Source organism: Lynx rufus, unplaced genomic scaffold, assembly GCF_022079265.1.
Source record: "Lynx rufus isolate CCGP_SWC_20201006 ecotype Redwood Valley unplaced genomic scaffold, mLynRuf1.p SCAF_17, whole genome shotgun sequence".
NCBI lineage: Eukaryota > Metazoa > Chordata > Mammalia > Carnivora > Felidae > Lynx > Lynx rufus.
In genome coordinates this window covers 48,295,262-48,311,516 of record NW_025814831.1, presented here as the reverse complement: position 1 = coordinate 48,311,516, position 16,255 = coordinate 48,295,262, and the positions used below count along the sequence as shown (strand labels likewise).

At 36.3% G+C, this 16,255-nt stretch overlaps 1 protein-coding gene across 2 annotated transcripts in view; it reads right to left on the bottom strand.

The window, feature by feature from the left end:
- Positions 1-3,249: 3,249 nt before the first annotated feature.
- The window catches only part of TXNDC16 (thioredoxin domain containing 16), a 137,383-nt gene continuing 124,377 nt past the window's right edge, over positions 3,250-16,255 (bottom strand). The window contains exon 21 of one of the 2 annotated variants that reach the window (XM_047079652.1): positions 3,250-4,490. In XM_047079652.1, the coding sequence (XP_046935608.1) occupies positions 4,222-4,490 (269 nt within the window). In that variant the 3' untranslated portion in view covers positions 3,250-4,221. Of the gene's footprint in view, positions 4,491-10,024; positions 10,944-16,255 lie in introns of those variants that run through there. The other variant, XM_047079651.1, reaches the window with a different exon arrangement.

Genomic DNA, 16,255 nt, shown 5'->3' with positions numbered 1-16,255 from the left:
GGGACAGAAGTGTTCTTATGTCCTCCCAGTAATAGATTTCTGCTTGGTATTGGGGCAGGATCCTGGGCCTAAGAGATGTTCTGCCTCTCTCCAAGGGCAAAAAGTTTTGTACTTACCCCTTCCCCAGAGGCAATGGGCCCTGGATGCAGGAAGGTTTGCTCTGTCTCCACCAGTGTCTAATTGCTTTCTTATACCAGAGAAAGGTCTGAGGAAGTGAGTAGTATTTCACGTCTGTCATGCAATACCATTCCATCAACCATTACCTGCATGTTTTGTCCCTGAGGGATCTCTTCCTACCAAGCTCCTTCCCTAGGGGTTCTCATTAGTACCCAGTGGAGATTTATAGGAAGGAAACCCTGAGTGAATGAATGTTAATTATTGTCATATCAGGGCTCCCACTTATTCTAAGGGTATATTTTAATCCACATTTGGCCTTTAAAGAATACTCTAAAAATTCAGGTGATTCCTGTTGGAAGACAATTCTTCCAGGGTCTCCTATTTCCAAGTGATTTATGAATAGAAGCACTGACTTCATTTTGGACCACCTTTTCAGCCTGGGAAAATACAGATAGGTTTGATTACTGTCTACTATCATAAAGATGTCTCCCTCGAGAGCTAAGGGCAAGCATGCTTAATACCTATTACAAAATATTTAGGTTCTCTGAGCTCAGGGTTCCTCCCTTGCAGTGCAACCCACTGCCTATATAGGTTTCACCTGGCCCTCTTCTGATGGCACTGTGGGATTGGGGATCAAATACTGACCCTCTGATAAATGCTATTACAGTGAGTAATAAAGTCCTTTTTCTCTGATTCAGGAAACTGTGGCACACTAACTTATAATTTGAAGGTAAAGTAAAATCTTAGACTCTTCCAAAGATATATATATCTTTCTGCTTTAGTATTCTATTCTCTGCCAAAGGGGAAACCATTCATGTATCCTGTCTCCCCTTGAAAGGTCTTGTTGAGTTCCTTTGGTTACCTTCTCTGATGGGTGTTAAGGAAAATTATGATTTATGGGGCACCTGGGTGGTTCAGTTGTTAGAGCATCTGACTTCAGCTCAGGACATGATCTTGTGGTTTGTGGGTTCCAGCCCTGCATCAGGCTCTGTGCTGACAGCTCAGAGCCTGGAACCTCCTTCAGATTCTGTGTCTCCCTCTCACTCTGCCCCTCCCCTGCTCATGTTGTGTCTCTTTCTCTCTCAAAAATAGATGAACATTAAAAAATTTTTAATTATGATTTCTTGTTGTTAGGATGGGGTAACATTCTCTTGCAGCTTTCTACATCTTAAGGGGAGACACAGCTCCCAAGGTATACCTGTTTGATTACGTTCTATTGCCAAAGATAGACACTTACTGATTTGTAAAGTCGATTGTTCTGCTAATGTACATGTTTAGCTTTTTAAAGCAGCATAAGCTCAGATGAGGAACTCTAAGAATTTTGAAAAACTGTCCATGGGATGTTTCATCACAGAGCTGGAAGCAATGGACTAAGAATGTTGACCTTCCAGCATAGGTGAGGCCAGAGAGGGTGAAAGAATCTGATTCATGAGAGACATTCTGCAGAATGTACATGTGAAGTGGCCACCAAGTCTTCTAGAAGACTGGGGTGTGTGTGGGGGCGACATTTAGGAAAACTATAACCACTTGGTGTTAGAGAGAGGGCTTTTGAAGCTCTCAAAAATGAACAGGAGTATATGACAGAAAACCCTGAAAAGGATACAAAGAACAGATAGAAGAACAGCAAGTGGTGTTGTGAGAAAACTCACTACATTCACTCTCACTTTCTGGTAAACAGAATCTAGATTTTTTTCTTTTATTTTTTTTATGTTTACTTATTTACTTTGAGGAAGAGAGCACAAGGGGAGGGGCAGGAGAGAGGAAGAGAGAGAATCCCAAGCAGGCTCCATGCTGTCATGCAGAGCCTGATGTAGGGCTCCATCTCATGAATTGGGAGATCATGATCTGAGCTGAAATCAAGAGCTGAACACCAACTGACTGAGCCACCCACGTGCCCCCAGAATCTAGACTTCTTTTGTGAGATTTACCTCTTCTGCATTGTGAAAGTCTGGTTAGGGCTCCCAACTAAAGTGCCCACTCTTCCCCTATCCAAGTTTCCCAGGATGCCCTGAGTCACAAAAGATAGAAAAGCAGTTGGAACTGATTCATCACTGAGCTGTTAGTTTCTCATACATTGATCCTAGAACAGCCTTGGTTCCCATCTTCTTAAAATGTGGCTTAATTTTTCCTCTAACTCTGTGAATTACCCAATATTCCCATTTTGCTTAAGTTTCTGTTACCTGCAACCAAAGAAACCCAATTGATACAGGGTAATACAGGTCAATTGATAATACAGTATCCATTGATACAGGTCCAACAGAGGGCATGACGGAGGTCAAAGGAAGCTTTTGAACATAGGTAGCCTGAAATCTAGATACTTTATTTGAAATTATTAAAAGAACATCTCAACAACTGTCAAATTGGGTATGGTACAATAATCGATTTTATGTTTCTGTGTGCTTATAGTTAATTAGCATTTTCTAATGGTTAGGCTAGTGTTATTTTATTGCTACAACTATAATTAGAGTTCATTCTCATATCTCCCATGTTAGAAATCAAAACAAATGAGAATGAACTGATATAATATCCATTACATGCTACAGGAAAAATATCAAGAAGGGGGTGCTAACAGTAGCAAATGATCTATGTTACAATGAAATATAGCTATTTTTGCTTTTTAAGATTCTATTTATGAACCCAATTGTACTAGGCAAACTGTATGTGCAGAAAATTTCAAGAACCAGATACCCCAAGGAGGTATTAAAAGGGAGAAATATAGTGGAGTGCAAAGTACGATGTTCTCAACAAATGTCTCAAAAATATGCACCAAGCAAAAATGAGACAAACTGCTACAAACACATAACCCTGACAAGTGCTTTTGGAATGAAAAATTAATTTTTTGGCTAATCTTTCCCTCTCATTATATAGATGAGGCTCTATGGCTTCTCCTCTCCATTATATAGATGAGGGAGACCAATCGATTTTTCCAAAGCTTACAAAGGTACATTTCACACATGGCTTAGATCGGGGAGCCTTTTTGTGAAAAGGATAGCAGAATGTTTAAATTCTCTTCAACTTAGCAATATAACTTGTAGAATTAAGAGGTTTTAAGATTCTCTTATATACATTTTTATATATTATAAATATGTTATATAGATTATCATACATAACTATAATGTATATAATTGTGTGTGTGTGTGTGTGTGTGTATACATCTCATCCTGAGTCCTTTTTAGTGTTATCTCATTACTGTTCAAAAATATAAAAAAGAATTTATAATAAAAGATATGGTTGTGTTCAGATATAATTGGGATAAGACCACCTAATATGTATTTATCTTTAATATCCAAGATTTTTTTCAAATATAACTAAGCAGAATAAGAACATTCTACCACAGGTTAGTTTCAAACACGATTACTCAACCTTGGCGCTACTGATATTTGGGCAGGATAATTCTTTGTTGTGAGGGGCTGTCCAATGCATGATAGGGTATCTAGCAGCATCCGTGGCCTCTACCCACCCCTAGATGCTAGTAATACCCTTAGTCACAAGCAAAAATGTCTCCTGACATTGCAAAATGTCCCCTCGGGGCAAAACTCCTTGGTTTAAAAACACTGGTTTTAACATCATGTCTACAACAAAGCAAATACAACTTCCAGCTGTATGATAACACTCTGAAGTCAACTATGATTAACCTAGAGTTAAATTTTTATTCTAATTCAAAATATATCATGGCTAGACCCAAGTTAAATTAATTATACCAGTTTTTGTCTAGAGCTGAACTTCCAGTACAGTAGTCAGTCACTAGTCACATCAGAAGGGAGATGTATAGTGAGGGTGAAATACGCACTGGATTTTGAAGACTTGACAGAAAAAAAGAATGTAAAAATATCGTAATTTTTATGTTAACTGAGCTAGTTTGGGTATACTTGGTGAAATATTAAAATTAATTTCATCTGCTTTTACTTTTTTTAAAGGTGCTACTATAAAATTCTAAGTTACATATATGGCTCACATTATATTTCCATTGGACAACAATGGCCTAGAGACTGGAAGTGATTTAGTATTAATTTATAATAAATTCTTCAGTCTACCAAATAAGCTACAAAGACTTTGTAAAGCTCTCCACAACCCTATGAAACCAGCTCATAACTCTTTTGAGCATCACAATTCTTTATTGTCATGCCTAAATGATTTGTCTCCTTCTTTAAACCAATTACTTCTATTCCAATGCTTTATTCTCAGTGTTTCAACTGGTTCTTTTCTGATTGTTGATTTATCTTCATGTTGTTTTTTATCATTCTTTTGCATGTTAGTTTCTTTTGTACACTCAGGCTCTTTCCTTGTGGGATGTTGAGATGCTGCGGCATCCATCATACTTAGAAAATCATAAGCAGGAAGAGGAGGTTTCCATTCCTGAGCAGGTAAAATTGCTGGAAGGAAGATACAACCAAAGGTTAATAATAACATCATCATACAGATACACAAAATATTTTATTTTGAAAAATATATGTGTAAGAGTAAAGGCTTTATCAGTTTTTACTTATCTAAACAAAACTAGATTTTGTCATTGTCTAAGAAACTTGATACATCTGTCATTACTAGCCATTTTCATTTTTTATATTATATTTGCAAACTATTCTATTCTAAATAAAAGTTAGTATTAATAGAAAAAAATAAGGTCCAGAATCTCCCTGCTAGTTAACCCTTGTTGAGGTTAAAAAAAAAAAAAAAAAAAGCAATGTGGTAATGAGATTACATACAGATACAAATTAAAATGAAAAAGCCTCCTGTTACCCACCTTACCCAACTTTATCCCAAAAAACTGAAAATTTTTTAAAATTCCAGTATAAATAACATAGTGTTTTATTAGTTTCAGGTATACAATATAGTGATTCATCAATTCTACACATTACTCTCGGCTCATCTTGCTAAGTGTACTCTTAATCCCTTTACCTAGTTCACCCATCCCTCCACCCACCTTCCCTCTGGTAATCATCAGTTTGTTCTCTGTAATTAAGAGTCTGTTTTTTGGTTTGTCTCTTTTTTTCTTCAATTTGTTTCGTTTTTTAAATGCCATATATGAGTGAAGCCATATGGTATTTGTTTTTCTCTGACTTATTTCATTTAGCATTATAACTTCTAGGTCCATCCATGCTGTTGCAAATGGCAAGACTTATTTCTTTATGGCTGAGTAATATTCCATTGTGTATATATATACCACATCCTCAATTATCCATTTATCTACCAATAAACAGCTTGCTTCCATAGTTTGGCTGTTGTAAATAATGCTGCAATAAATATAAATGCTGCATATATCTTTTTGAATTAGCATTTTCATATTTCATGGGTAAATACCCTATAGCGGAATTACTGAATCATACGGTCTTCTATTTTTTTTTTAATTTTTTGGAGACCCTCCATGCTGTTTTCCAAAGGGGATGCTCCAGTTTGTAATCCCCCAACAATGCATGAGGGTTCCTGATTCTCTGCATCCTCATCAATACTTGTTGTTTCTTGTGTTTTTCATTTTAGCCATCCTGACAGGTGTGATATTTCATTATGGTTTTGATTTGCATTTCTCTGATGATTAGTGATGTTGAGCATCTTTTCATGGGTTTGTTGACCATCTGGATGTCTTCTTTGGAGAACTATCTGTTCATGTCTTCTGCCCATATTTTAATTGCATTATTTGGTTTTTTGGTGCTGAGTTGCATAAGTTCTTTATATTTTTTGGATATTAACCCTTTCTCAGCATGTCATTTGTGAATGTCTTCTCCCATTCAGTAGACTGTCTTTTAGTTTTGTTGATTGTTTCCTATGCTATGCAGAAGCTTTTTATTTTGGTGGGTCCCAATAGTTTATTTTTGCTTTTGTTTCCCTTGCCCTAGGAGACATTAGAAAAATGTTGCTATGGGTAATGTCAAAGAGGTTATTCCCTTTGCTCTCTTTTAGAATTTTTATGGTTTCAGGCGTCACATTTAAGTCCTAATCCATTTCGAGTTTGTTTTTGTGTGTGGTGTGAGAAAGTAGTCCAGTTTCATTCTTTTGCATGTAGCTGTCCAATTTCCCAACACCATTGTTGAAGAGACTATCTTTTTCTCATTACATATTCTCACCTCCTTTGTCAAAGATTAATTGACCACATGATTGCAGGTTTATTTTTGGGCTATCTATTGTTTCATTGGTCTGTGTGTCTATTTTTATGCCAGTACCATACTGTTGTGGTTACCACAGCTTTGTAGTACATCTTGAAATGTGGGATTGTGATACCTCCAATTTTATTCTTTCACGAGATTGCTTTAGCTGTTTCAGGGTCTTTTTTTCTGGCTCCATACACATTTTAGGGCTGTTCTAGTTCTGTGAAAAATGATATTGCTATTTGGTTTGGGATTACATTAAAATCTGAAGATTGCTTTGGGTAGTATGGACATTTTAACAATACTAATTCTTCTAACCCATAAGCATGGCACATCTTTCCATTTGTTTATGTTGTCTTTGTTTCATCAATGTTTTATAGTTTTCATAGTATAGTTCTTTTACCTCCTTGGTTAAGTTTACTTCTAGGTATTTTATTATTCTTGGTGAAATTTTAAACGGGATTGTTTTCTTACTATCTCTTTCTACTACTTCATTGTTACTGTACAGAAATGCAATGGATTTCAATATATTGACTTTGTATCTTGCAACCTTATGGAATTCATTGATCAGTTTTTTAACGGAGTCTTTAGGGTTTTCTACATATAGGATCATGTCATCTACAAATAGTGACAGATTTACTTCTTCCTTAGCAATATGGATGCCTTTTATTTCTTTTTGTCTCATTGCTGTGGTTAGGACTTCTAGTACCATGCTGAATAAAAGAGGTGACAGTGGACATCCTTTCTTTTTCCTACTCTTAGAGGAAAAGCTCTCAGTTTTTCACTGAGTTCAATGATGTTAACTGTAGGTTTTTCATATACAGACTTTATTATGTTGAGGTATGTTCCCTGTAAACTTACTTTGTTGAGACTTTTTATCATGAATGCATGTTATGATTTGTGAAATGCTTTTTTTTTTTTTGCATCTACTGAAGTGATCATATGGTTTTTATCCTTGGTCTTGTTGATGTGATGCATCACAATGATGATAATTTGTGGATATTGAATCATCCTTGCATCCCAGGAATAAATCCCACTTGATCACGGTGAGTAATTTTCTTAATGTATTTTTGAATTCTGTTTGCTAATATTTTGTTGAGGATTTTTGTATCTATGTTCATCAGAGCTTTGGCCTATAGTTCCTTTTTGTAGGGTCTTTATCTGATTTTGATATCGTGGTAATGCTGGCCTCCTAGAATGAATTTGAAAGCTTTCCTTACTCTTCTATTTTTTGGAATATTTTGAGAACAAGGTATTAACTTCCTTAAATGTTTGGTAGAATTCACCTGTGTAGCTGTCTGGTCCTGGATTTTTGTTTGTTGGGAGTCTTTGATTATTGACTCATTTTCATTGCTGATAATCAGTCTGTTCAATTTTTCTGTTTCTCCCTGATTCAGTTCTGGGAGGTTCTAGGTGTGTAGGAATTTGTCTATTTCTTCTAAGTTGTCCAATTTGATAGCATATGATTTTTCATAATATTCTCTTATAATCCTTTGTATTTCTGTGGTGTCGATTATTATTTTGCCTCTATCATTTCTGATTTTATGTGTTTGAGTCCTCTCACTTTCTTTTTCCTCCCATGATCTGGCTAAAGGTTTATCAATTTTGTTGATCTTTTCAAAGAACTAGCTCCTGGTTTCACTGATTTTTTTTTTTTTTTTTTTTAGCTTTTCTGTACTTTATATGGGCTCTGATCTTTATTATTTCCTTCCTTCTACTGGTTTTGGGTTTTGTTTGTTCTTTTTCTAGTTTCTTTAGGTGAAAGATTAGTTTGAGATTTTTCTTGCTTCTTGAGGTGGGCCTGTATTGCTCTAAACTTCCCTTTTAGAACAACTTTTGCTGCATCCCAAAGATTCTGGACCATTATGTTTTCATTTTCGTTGTCTGTCTATATTTATTTCCATTCTCTCTGTATTTATTTCCTTTTTGATTTCTTGGTTGGCCCATTCATTGTTTAATAGCATGTTACTTAACCTCCTGGTAGTTGTCTTCTTCCATATTTTTTCTTGTAACTGACTTCTAGGTTCATAGAGTTGTGGTCAGAATAGACACATAGTATTATGACTTCAGTCTTTTTTAATTTATTGAGACTTGTTGTGTGGCCTAATATGTGCTCTATTCTGGAGAATGTTTCATGTGCACTTGAAGAGAATGTGAATTCTGCTGTTTTAGGATAGAATGTTCTGAATATCGGTTAGATCCATCTGGTCCAATGTGTCATCCAAAGCCAATGTTTCCTTGTTGATTTTCTGTTTGGGTGATCTATCCATTGATGTAAGTGAGGTGTTAAAGTTCCCTACTATTATTGTATTACTCTCAATTACTTCCTTTATGTTTGTTACTAGCTGCTTTATGTATTTGGGTGCTCCCATGTTGATGTATAAATATTTGTCATTGTTTATATCTTCTTGGATTGTTTTTTTTTTTATGAATATATAGTGTCCTTTTTTTGGTCTGTTGTTATAATCTGTTTTAAAGTCTATTTTGTATTATATGCCTATTGCTACCCTGGCTTTCTTTTCACTTCCATTTGCATGATAAATGCTTTTCTGTCAGTTCACTTTCAATCTCCATGTGTCTTTAGGTTTGAAATGAGTCTCTTATAGGTAGCATATAGATGGGTCTTGCTTTTTTTAATCCGTTCCCTCTGTCCTTTTGAATGTAGCATTTAGTCCATTTACATTCAAGGTAATTATTCATAGGTTGCATTTATTGCCATTTGATACTTGTTTTATGGTTGTTTTAGTAGTTCTTTGTTCCTTTATTCTCTTGCTTTATTCTCTCATGATTTACTGGGTTTCTTTAGTGATATACTTGGATTCCCTTCTCTCTCTGTCTCTGTCTCTCTTTTTTTGCATATCTGTTACTAGTGTTTGACCTGTTGTTACCATTAGGTATATATATGTAACATCTTATGCATATAGTAGTCTATATTAAGTCTATATTTAGTTTGAACCCATCCTTTACTCTTCCCCACCCATGTTTTAAGTATATGATGTCATACTTCACATCCTTTTATTTTGTGAATCTCCTGATCTTTACATATAAACTTAATTTTACTTCTTTTGTGCTTCCTACTTTTCTTACTCCTGCTCATGGGCTTTCCTTTCCACCCAAAGAGTCCTGTTTAATATTTTTCATAGGGCTATTTTAATGGTCACAAATTCTTTTAACTTTTGTTTGTCTGGGAAACTCTCCTTCTATTCTAAAAATATGTTTTAATGTTTTTATTCATTTTTTGAGACAGAAAGAGACGGTGAGTGGAGGAGGGGCAGAGAGAGAGGGAGACAGAATCTGAAGTAGGCTCTAGGCTCTGAGCTCTCAGCACAGAGCCCGAGGTGGGACTCGAACCCACAAACTGTGAGATCATGACCCAAGCTGAAGTCGGATGCTTAACTGACTGAGCCACCCAGGCACCCCCTCTCATTCTACTCTAAATGACAGCTTCACTAGATATTCTTGGCACCAGATATTTTCCTTTCAGCACTTTGAATATATCATGCCACTCTCTTGCAGCCTGCAAAATTCCTGCTGAAAAATCTGACAGCCTTATGCGATTTCCCTTGTAGTAACTGTTTTCTTTTCTCTTGCTGCTTTTAAAATTCTCAACCAGTACTTTTTGCCATTTTAATTACGTGTCTTGGTGCAGACCTCCTTAGGTTGATTTTGTTGGGGGCTCTCTGTGCCTCCTGGATCTAGAGATTTGTTTCTTTTCCCAGGTTTGGGAAGTTTTCAGCTGTTATTTCTTCACATAGATTTTCTGCCTGCTTTTCTCTCTCTTCTCTTTCTGAGATCCCTATAATGCAAATGTTATTACACTTGATGGTGTCACTGAGTTCCTTATGTCTATTTTCATTTTTCATTATTTTTTCTTTCAGCTTAATTGCTTTCCTGCAAGTTGCCAATCCATTCTTCTGCTTCTTCTAGTCTTCTGTTTATTCCATCTAGTGTATTTTTACTTTGCTATTGAGTTAATCTCTGATTGATTCTTTTTTGTTTTGTAGATCTTTGTTAAAGGTCTCACTGAAGTCCTCCACTCTTTTCAAGTCTAGCAAGTATCTTTATGACCATTACTTTAAATTCTCTGTGAGGCATATGACTTATTTCCACTTTGTTTAGCTCTCTTGCTGTGATTTTTGTTCTGTTCTTTCATTTGGGACATATTCTTCTGTCTCATTTTTTTGAACTCTGTTTCATTGTGTTAGGAAAGTCAGGTATGTCTCCTGCTTTTGAAAATAGTGGCCTTGTGAAGAAGAGGTACTGTAGTGCCCTGGATTTCGGGGTCCCCTGTTCACCAGAACCTGGTGCTTCATGAATGTTGTTGTTGTGCCTGACTATTGTAGTTGAGCCACTTTTGCTTCAGTGCAGTTGTCTGCAATGACTCTGCCTGCTGTGGACAGGGCAATCCCTGTGTTGTTAGTGGGCCAGTCTGGGGCCACCTTGGGCTTCAGCTGAGCCAGAACAGGTATTTGCCAGAGATGCAGTAGCACAGGGCACTTTCCCTGTGTTGTCCCTGAGGAGCTTCTGTTGGTGGGTGGGGCCTGCAGTATGACCAACTGGTTTCCCCCAGCCCACTGCTGGGGCTGCATTTGGACTGGTGTTTGTGGTTATCTTCTTCTCTCTCCAAGACCAGCTGGACCACTTTGAAGTGGTGCTGGTCCCTGTCACAGCTGCTGGTACACTGCCATGCTTGTAGCACCACTTTGGATAGGCTCCAGCCAAAGGCATGTTGGAGGGGCATGTCCACTGGAGAATGCAAAGGAGGATTAGTAAGTTAGGTGGAGAGTGTTGGCACTGAGCTGTTCCCCCAGGTGTCATGTATCTAGGCTGGGGGGCGGGCAGGGGAGGGAAGTGGTGCCTGCCAGCTCCTTTTGCTTCCTAGAGAAGTCTCCTAGAGATCCCTGCCACCCCCAGCACACACTGACATTAGTAAATAAATCTCCTTCTGATATACCCCAAGTGTTTTTCAAACTGCTTCTTATATTCTGTATCTCTGTTTGGCTGTTTATTATGCTCTTTAAGGGTGGGGACTCCACCCTCCAAGTTCTCCCAGAGAACCCACTAAATTTTAACATTCTAAGTGTTAAGCCCTGCTGGTTGTAAGAACTTATAAAATTAGGCTTCTCTGGTTTTCAAAGCCAAAATGTGGGGGTTTGTCTTCCCCATGTGGGTTTCCCATGACTGTAGTGTTTTGTGTGATGGTCTGTTTCTCTTTCCTCTGTGAGCCTGCAGGGTGTCTCTCTCCTGAGGATAGTCTTGTGGGTCTCTTTAGCTCCCCACCATGTCTCTGCCCTTTATACCTTCTTTGCCGCCCCTTGTCTACAATTAGCTGTGAAGAGTCTATTCTGACAGTTTTTGAGTCATTTTCTGGGTTTTTACATTGATGTGGGTGTTATCTAGTTGTATCCATGGGATGAGGTAAATTTAGGATCTTCTTCTTGTCATTTTCCCAAGAAGTTCCCCTGCAACTATTTCTTATGAATCATTACAGAAAATTTTTTTGGGAACACATTTATTGTTTAGACAAGTATTCCTTTACATTTTAAAGCATTTCGTTTTTGAAACTTTTTTTTCTTAAATTTCAGTGTATTTGACACACACAGTTACATTACGTTCAGGTGTGTAACATATTGATTCAATAAATTTTTATGTTATGCTACACTCACCATAAGTGTAGTTACCATCTCTCACCACGTAATTCCATTAAAATAGCATTGACTATATTCCCTATGCTATACCTTTCCATCCCCATGACTTATTCATTCCATAGCTGGAAGCCTGTATCTCCCACTTACCTTCACCTGTCTTTTCCCATCCCCCTTTACCCTTCCTCTCAGGCAACCATCAGTTTGTTCTCTGTAGTTATACGTCTAGGCTTTTTCCTTGTTCATTAGTTTTGTTCTTCAGATTCCACATAGAAGTGGAATCATATGGTATTTGTCTTTCTCTGACTTATTTCCCTTAGTGCAATACCCTTTAAGTCCATCCATGTTGGTGAGCATGTGGAAAAAAAAGAACCCTTGTGGAGTATTGGTGGGAATGTAAACTGGTTCAGCCAATGTGGAAAACATTGGAAAACATCTCAAAAAATTTAAATGGATGGCACAAGAACAGACACTCAGATCAATGGAACAGAATAGAGAACCTAGAAATGGACCCACAAATGTATGGCCAACTAATCTTTTACAAAGCAGGAAAGAATATCCAATGGAATAAAGACAGTGGTGCTGGGAAAACTGGACAGCAACATGCAAAAGAATGAACCTGGACAACTTTCTTACACCTACACAAAAATAAACTCAAAATGGATGAAAGACCTCAATGTAAGACAGGAAGCCATCAAAATCGTTGAGGAGAAAGCAGGCAAAAACCTCTTTGATCTTGGCTGCAGCAACTTCTTACTCAATACGTCTCCGGAGGCAAGGGAAACAAAAGCAAAAATGAACTACTGGGACCTCATCAAAATAAAAAGCTTCTGCTTTTTATTAAAAGCAAAGGAAACAATCAGCAAAACTAAAAGGCAACCGACAGAATGGGAGAAGCTATTTGCAAATGACATTTCAGATAAAGGGTTAGTATCCAGAATCTATAAAGAACTTATCAAACTCAACACCCAAAAAACAAATAATCCAGTGAAGAAACGGGCAAAAGACATGAACAGACACTTCTCCAAGGAAAACATCCAGATGGCCAACCGACACATGAAAAAATGCTCAACATCACTCATCATCAGGGAAACACAAATGAAAACCACAAGGAGATACCACCTTACACCTGTCAGAATGGCTCACATGAACAACTCAGGCAACAATAGATGTTGGCGAGGATGTGGAGAGAGGATCTCTTTTGTACTGTTGGTGGGAATGCAAGCTCGTGCAGCCACTCTGGAAAACAGTATGGAGGTTCCTCAAAAAACTAAAAATAGAACTACCCTACGATCCAGCAATTGCACTACTAGGCATTTATCCATGGGATACAGGTGTGCTGTTTCAAAGGGACACATGCACCCCCACGTTTATAGCAGCACTATCAACAATAGCCAAAGTATGGAAAGAGCCCAAATGTCCATTGATGGACAAATGGATAAAGAAAATGTGTATATATATATATATACACACACACACACACACACACACACACACACACATACATATATACAATGGAGTATTACTCGGCAATCAAAAAGAATGAAATCCTGCCATTTGCAACTATGTGGATGGAACTCGGTATCATACTAAGTGAAATTAGTCAGAGAAAGACAAAAATCATATGACTTCACTCATATGAGGACTTTAAGAGACAGAAACAGATGAACATAAGGGAAGGGAAACAAAAATAATATAAAAACAGGGAGGGGGACACAACAGAAGAGACTCATAAATATGGAGAACAAACTGAGGGTTACTGGAGGGGTTGTGGGAGGGGGGATGGCCAAATGGGTAAGGGGTATTAAGGAATCTACTCCTGAAATCATTGTTTCTCTATATGCTAATTTGGACATAAATTTTAAAAAATAAAAAAAATTAAAAATAAAAAAAATAAAAAATAAAAAAATAAATAAAAATGGAAATACCATATGATCCAATAATTCCGGTACTAGTATTTATACTAATTTGAAAAGATACATGCACCCTGTGTTTATTGCAGCATTATTTACAATAGTGAAGATATGGATGCAACCCAAGTATCCATCTATAGATGTTTTTGAAGCTTTTGATTTAGTTTCCATACACTTTATGAAAACAAGTTCATTTTACAAAAATAACTATAGACAGGAATACTTAAAAATTGTGATAGAATCAATTGTACTATAAAGAGACAGTGATTGGATAGTGTCTTAGATAGGTTTCATGGTAGTGAATTTGAACATTATTTTAAAACATTGGTCAGAAGAGAAAAACTGATTTAATCTGATAACATATAAGTAAATTCGCTAACTCTTCTCCATTTAGTAGACATACTTTACCAGAAAAAAATTAGAGTGTAGTTGCCCATTTAAAATAATATTTTGAGAAATAAGGAAATGTGCAAGTAAACCTTTAAAAAATAAATTCCAGTGAAAGAATCTCTATACTGTTAACATGAAAAAAAATAATGTTGATAAAATACAAACTTGAGCATGTCTCATAAATGAAATAAATACTTTAAAAGCTTAGGAAATTCATATAAATTTAAATTTCCAGAGGCGGATTAAAAGCTCCAAGAAAAATTTGCATAAATACATATGCAGTTTCTCTATACTTGATATATAATTTCCTCATGCAGACTCAATTATATGAAATCCTAGTACATGGTATATAGGCAGGTTATTAAATTTAGGCTACACCTGTAGTTGATATTTAAAATTACTGTTGTGAGGTTAGCAGATTCAAAAGTGACCAACATTTAAAATATTTTCTTCAATATAAGGAATAGGTAAGAGGTAAGAATGTTTGTTGTTTGCAAAATGCAGATAAAGTATGTTTATTAAAGACATTGTTATCTTTAAGGAAAGTCCAACTTGAAACATAACAAATACTTAGCATATTTATTTCTAGGTAAGGTAAACACTGCAGCCTAGTGGTCTGACATGATGGCAAAATGCCTGTAGTAGGCATTTCAATTCTGCTACTTATTTGCTAAGAAAACTCTACAAAGGTCCCAATGGTTTCAATTCCAAGTAAAACTGTACTCTCATCATGTATGAATAAATGTTTTATCAAATCAGTAATGATAATAGTTAACGTTTATTGAGCCTTTACTGTGTGCCCAACATTATTCTTTTAATCTTTACAATCCTGTGACGTAAGTATAATTTTTATCCCAATTTTATAGATGAGAAAATCAAGACCTAAAAAGGCCAACGGACTTGAAGAAGGTTAAATGGAAATCTCAAATAAGAACAGCAAGTTGTCACAATTTTACAGAGATTAAGATGTGCAACAAGCGTAGTAAAGCAGACACACATGGCATTGCATTACAGATTCAGGCTTTTCTGGGAGTAGCTATAACACCCCAATCTCAGATCTGTCTCTCAAAGAGTGACGACAGCAGGTCCTGTTAGCACAGAAGACAAGACCCAATACACCAAAGTACTACTCAGTTTGCTTCTTTCCTGCTGCAGAGGCTGCAGGAATAATTTAAGAATAGGAACACTGATATAAAGAAATAATGGAAATCAAAGAGTGACTTGGCAAAGGCATTAACAAAATTACAATGGAAGATACACCAGTCTCAGGAAACTAAAAAGAAAATAATTCTGGTTCTTTCCTCTTGGTAATTTTGAGTTGAGGAATCGAAGCCCTACTGACGTTCCTTGAATGAAAGGATCTCTTTAAGAATAATGGTAATACTTCAGATTTTACACCTTACAAAGTATTTTTATGTACATTACTTTTACTTGATTTTTAAAATAATTATGTGACCTAGAGTAGGAACTATTAATCTCATTTTACAGTTGCAGAGGAGGAAACAAAGACTTGCCTAGAGCCACACCATTAGTAATCAAGGAGGTTGGATAATGAGCTCAGGTTTCTGTACCTTTGAACATCACCACCTTTTTTACTTATTTTTTTTAATTGAAGTACTGTTGACATACAATATTAGTTTCAGGTTACAACAGAATGATTTGACATTCGTATATATTATGAAATGATCACCATACATCTAGTTACCATCTGTCACCATAGAAAATTAGAATATTAACTACATTCCCTATGATGTACTTTTCATCCCCATGACTTATTTTATAACTGAAAGTCTGTACCTCTTAATGCGCTTTGTGTCTTTTGTCCATTCCTCCTCCAATCCCCTCCCCTCTGACAACCAGTTCTGTGTCTGTTATGTTTTTTAGATTCTACATATAAGTGATATCACACAGTATTTGTGTTCCTCTCTCTTATTTCATTTAGCATCACTCTAGGTCCATTCACGTTGTCACAAATGGCAAGATTTCATTCTTTTTTATGGATGAGCAATATTCCATTGTGTATAAATATCACAACTTCTTTATCTATCTATGGACACTTGGGTTGCATCCATATCTTTGCTATTGTAAATAATGTAAATAATGTAAATAA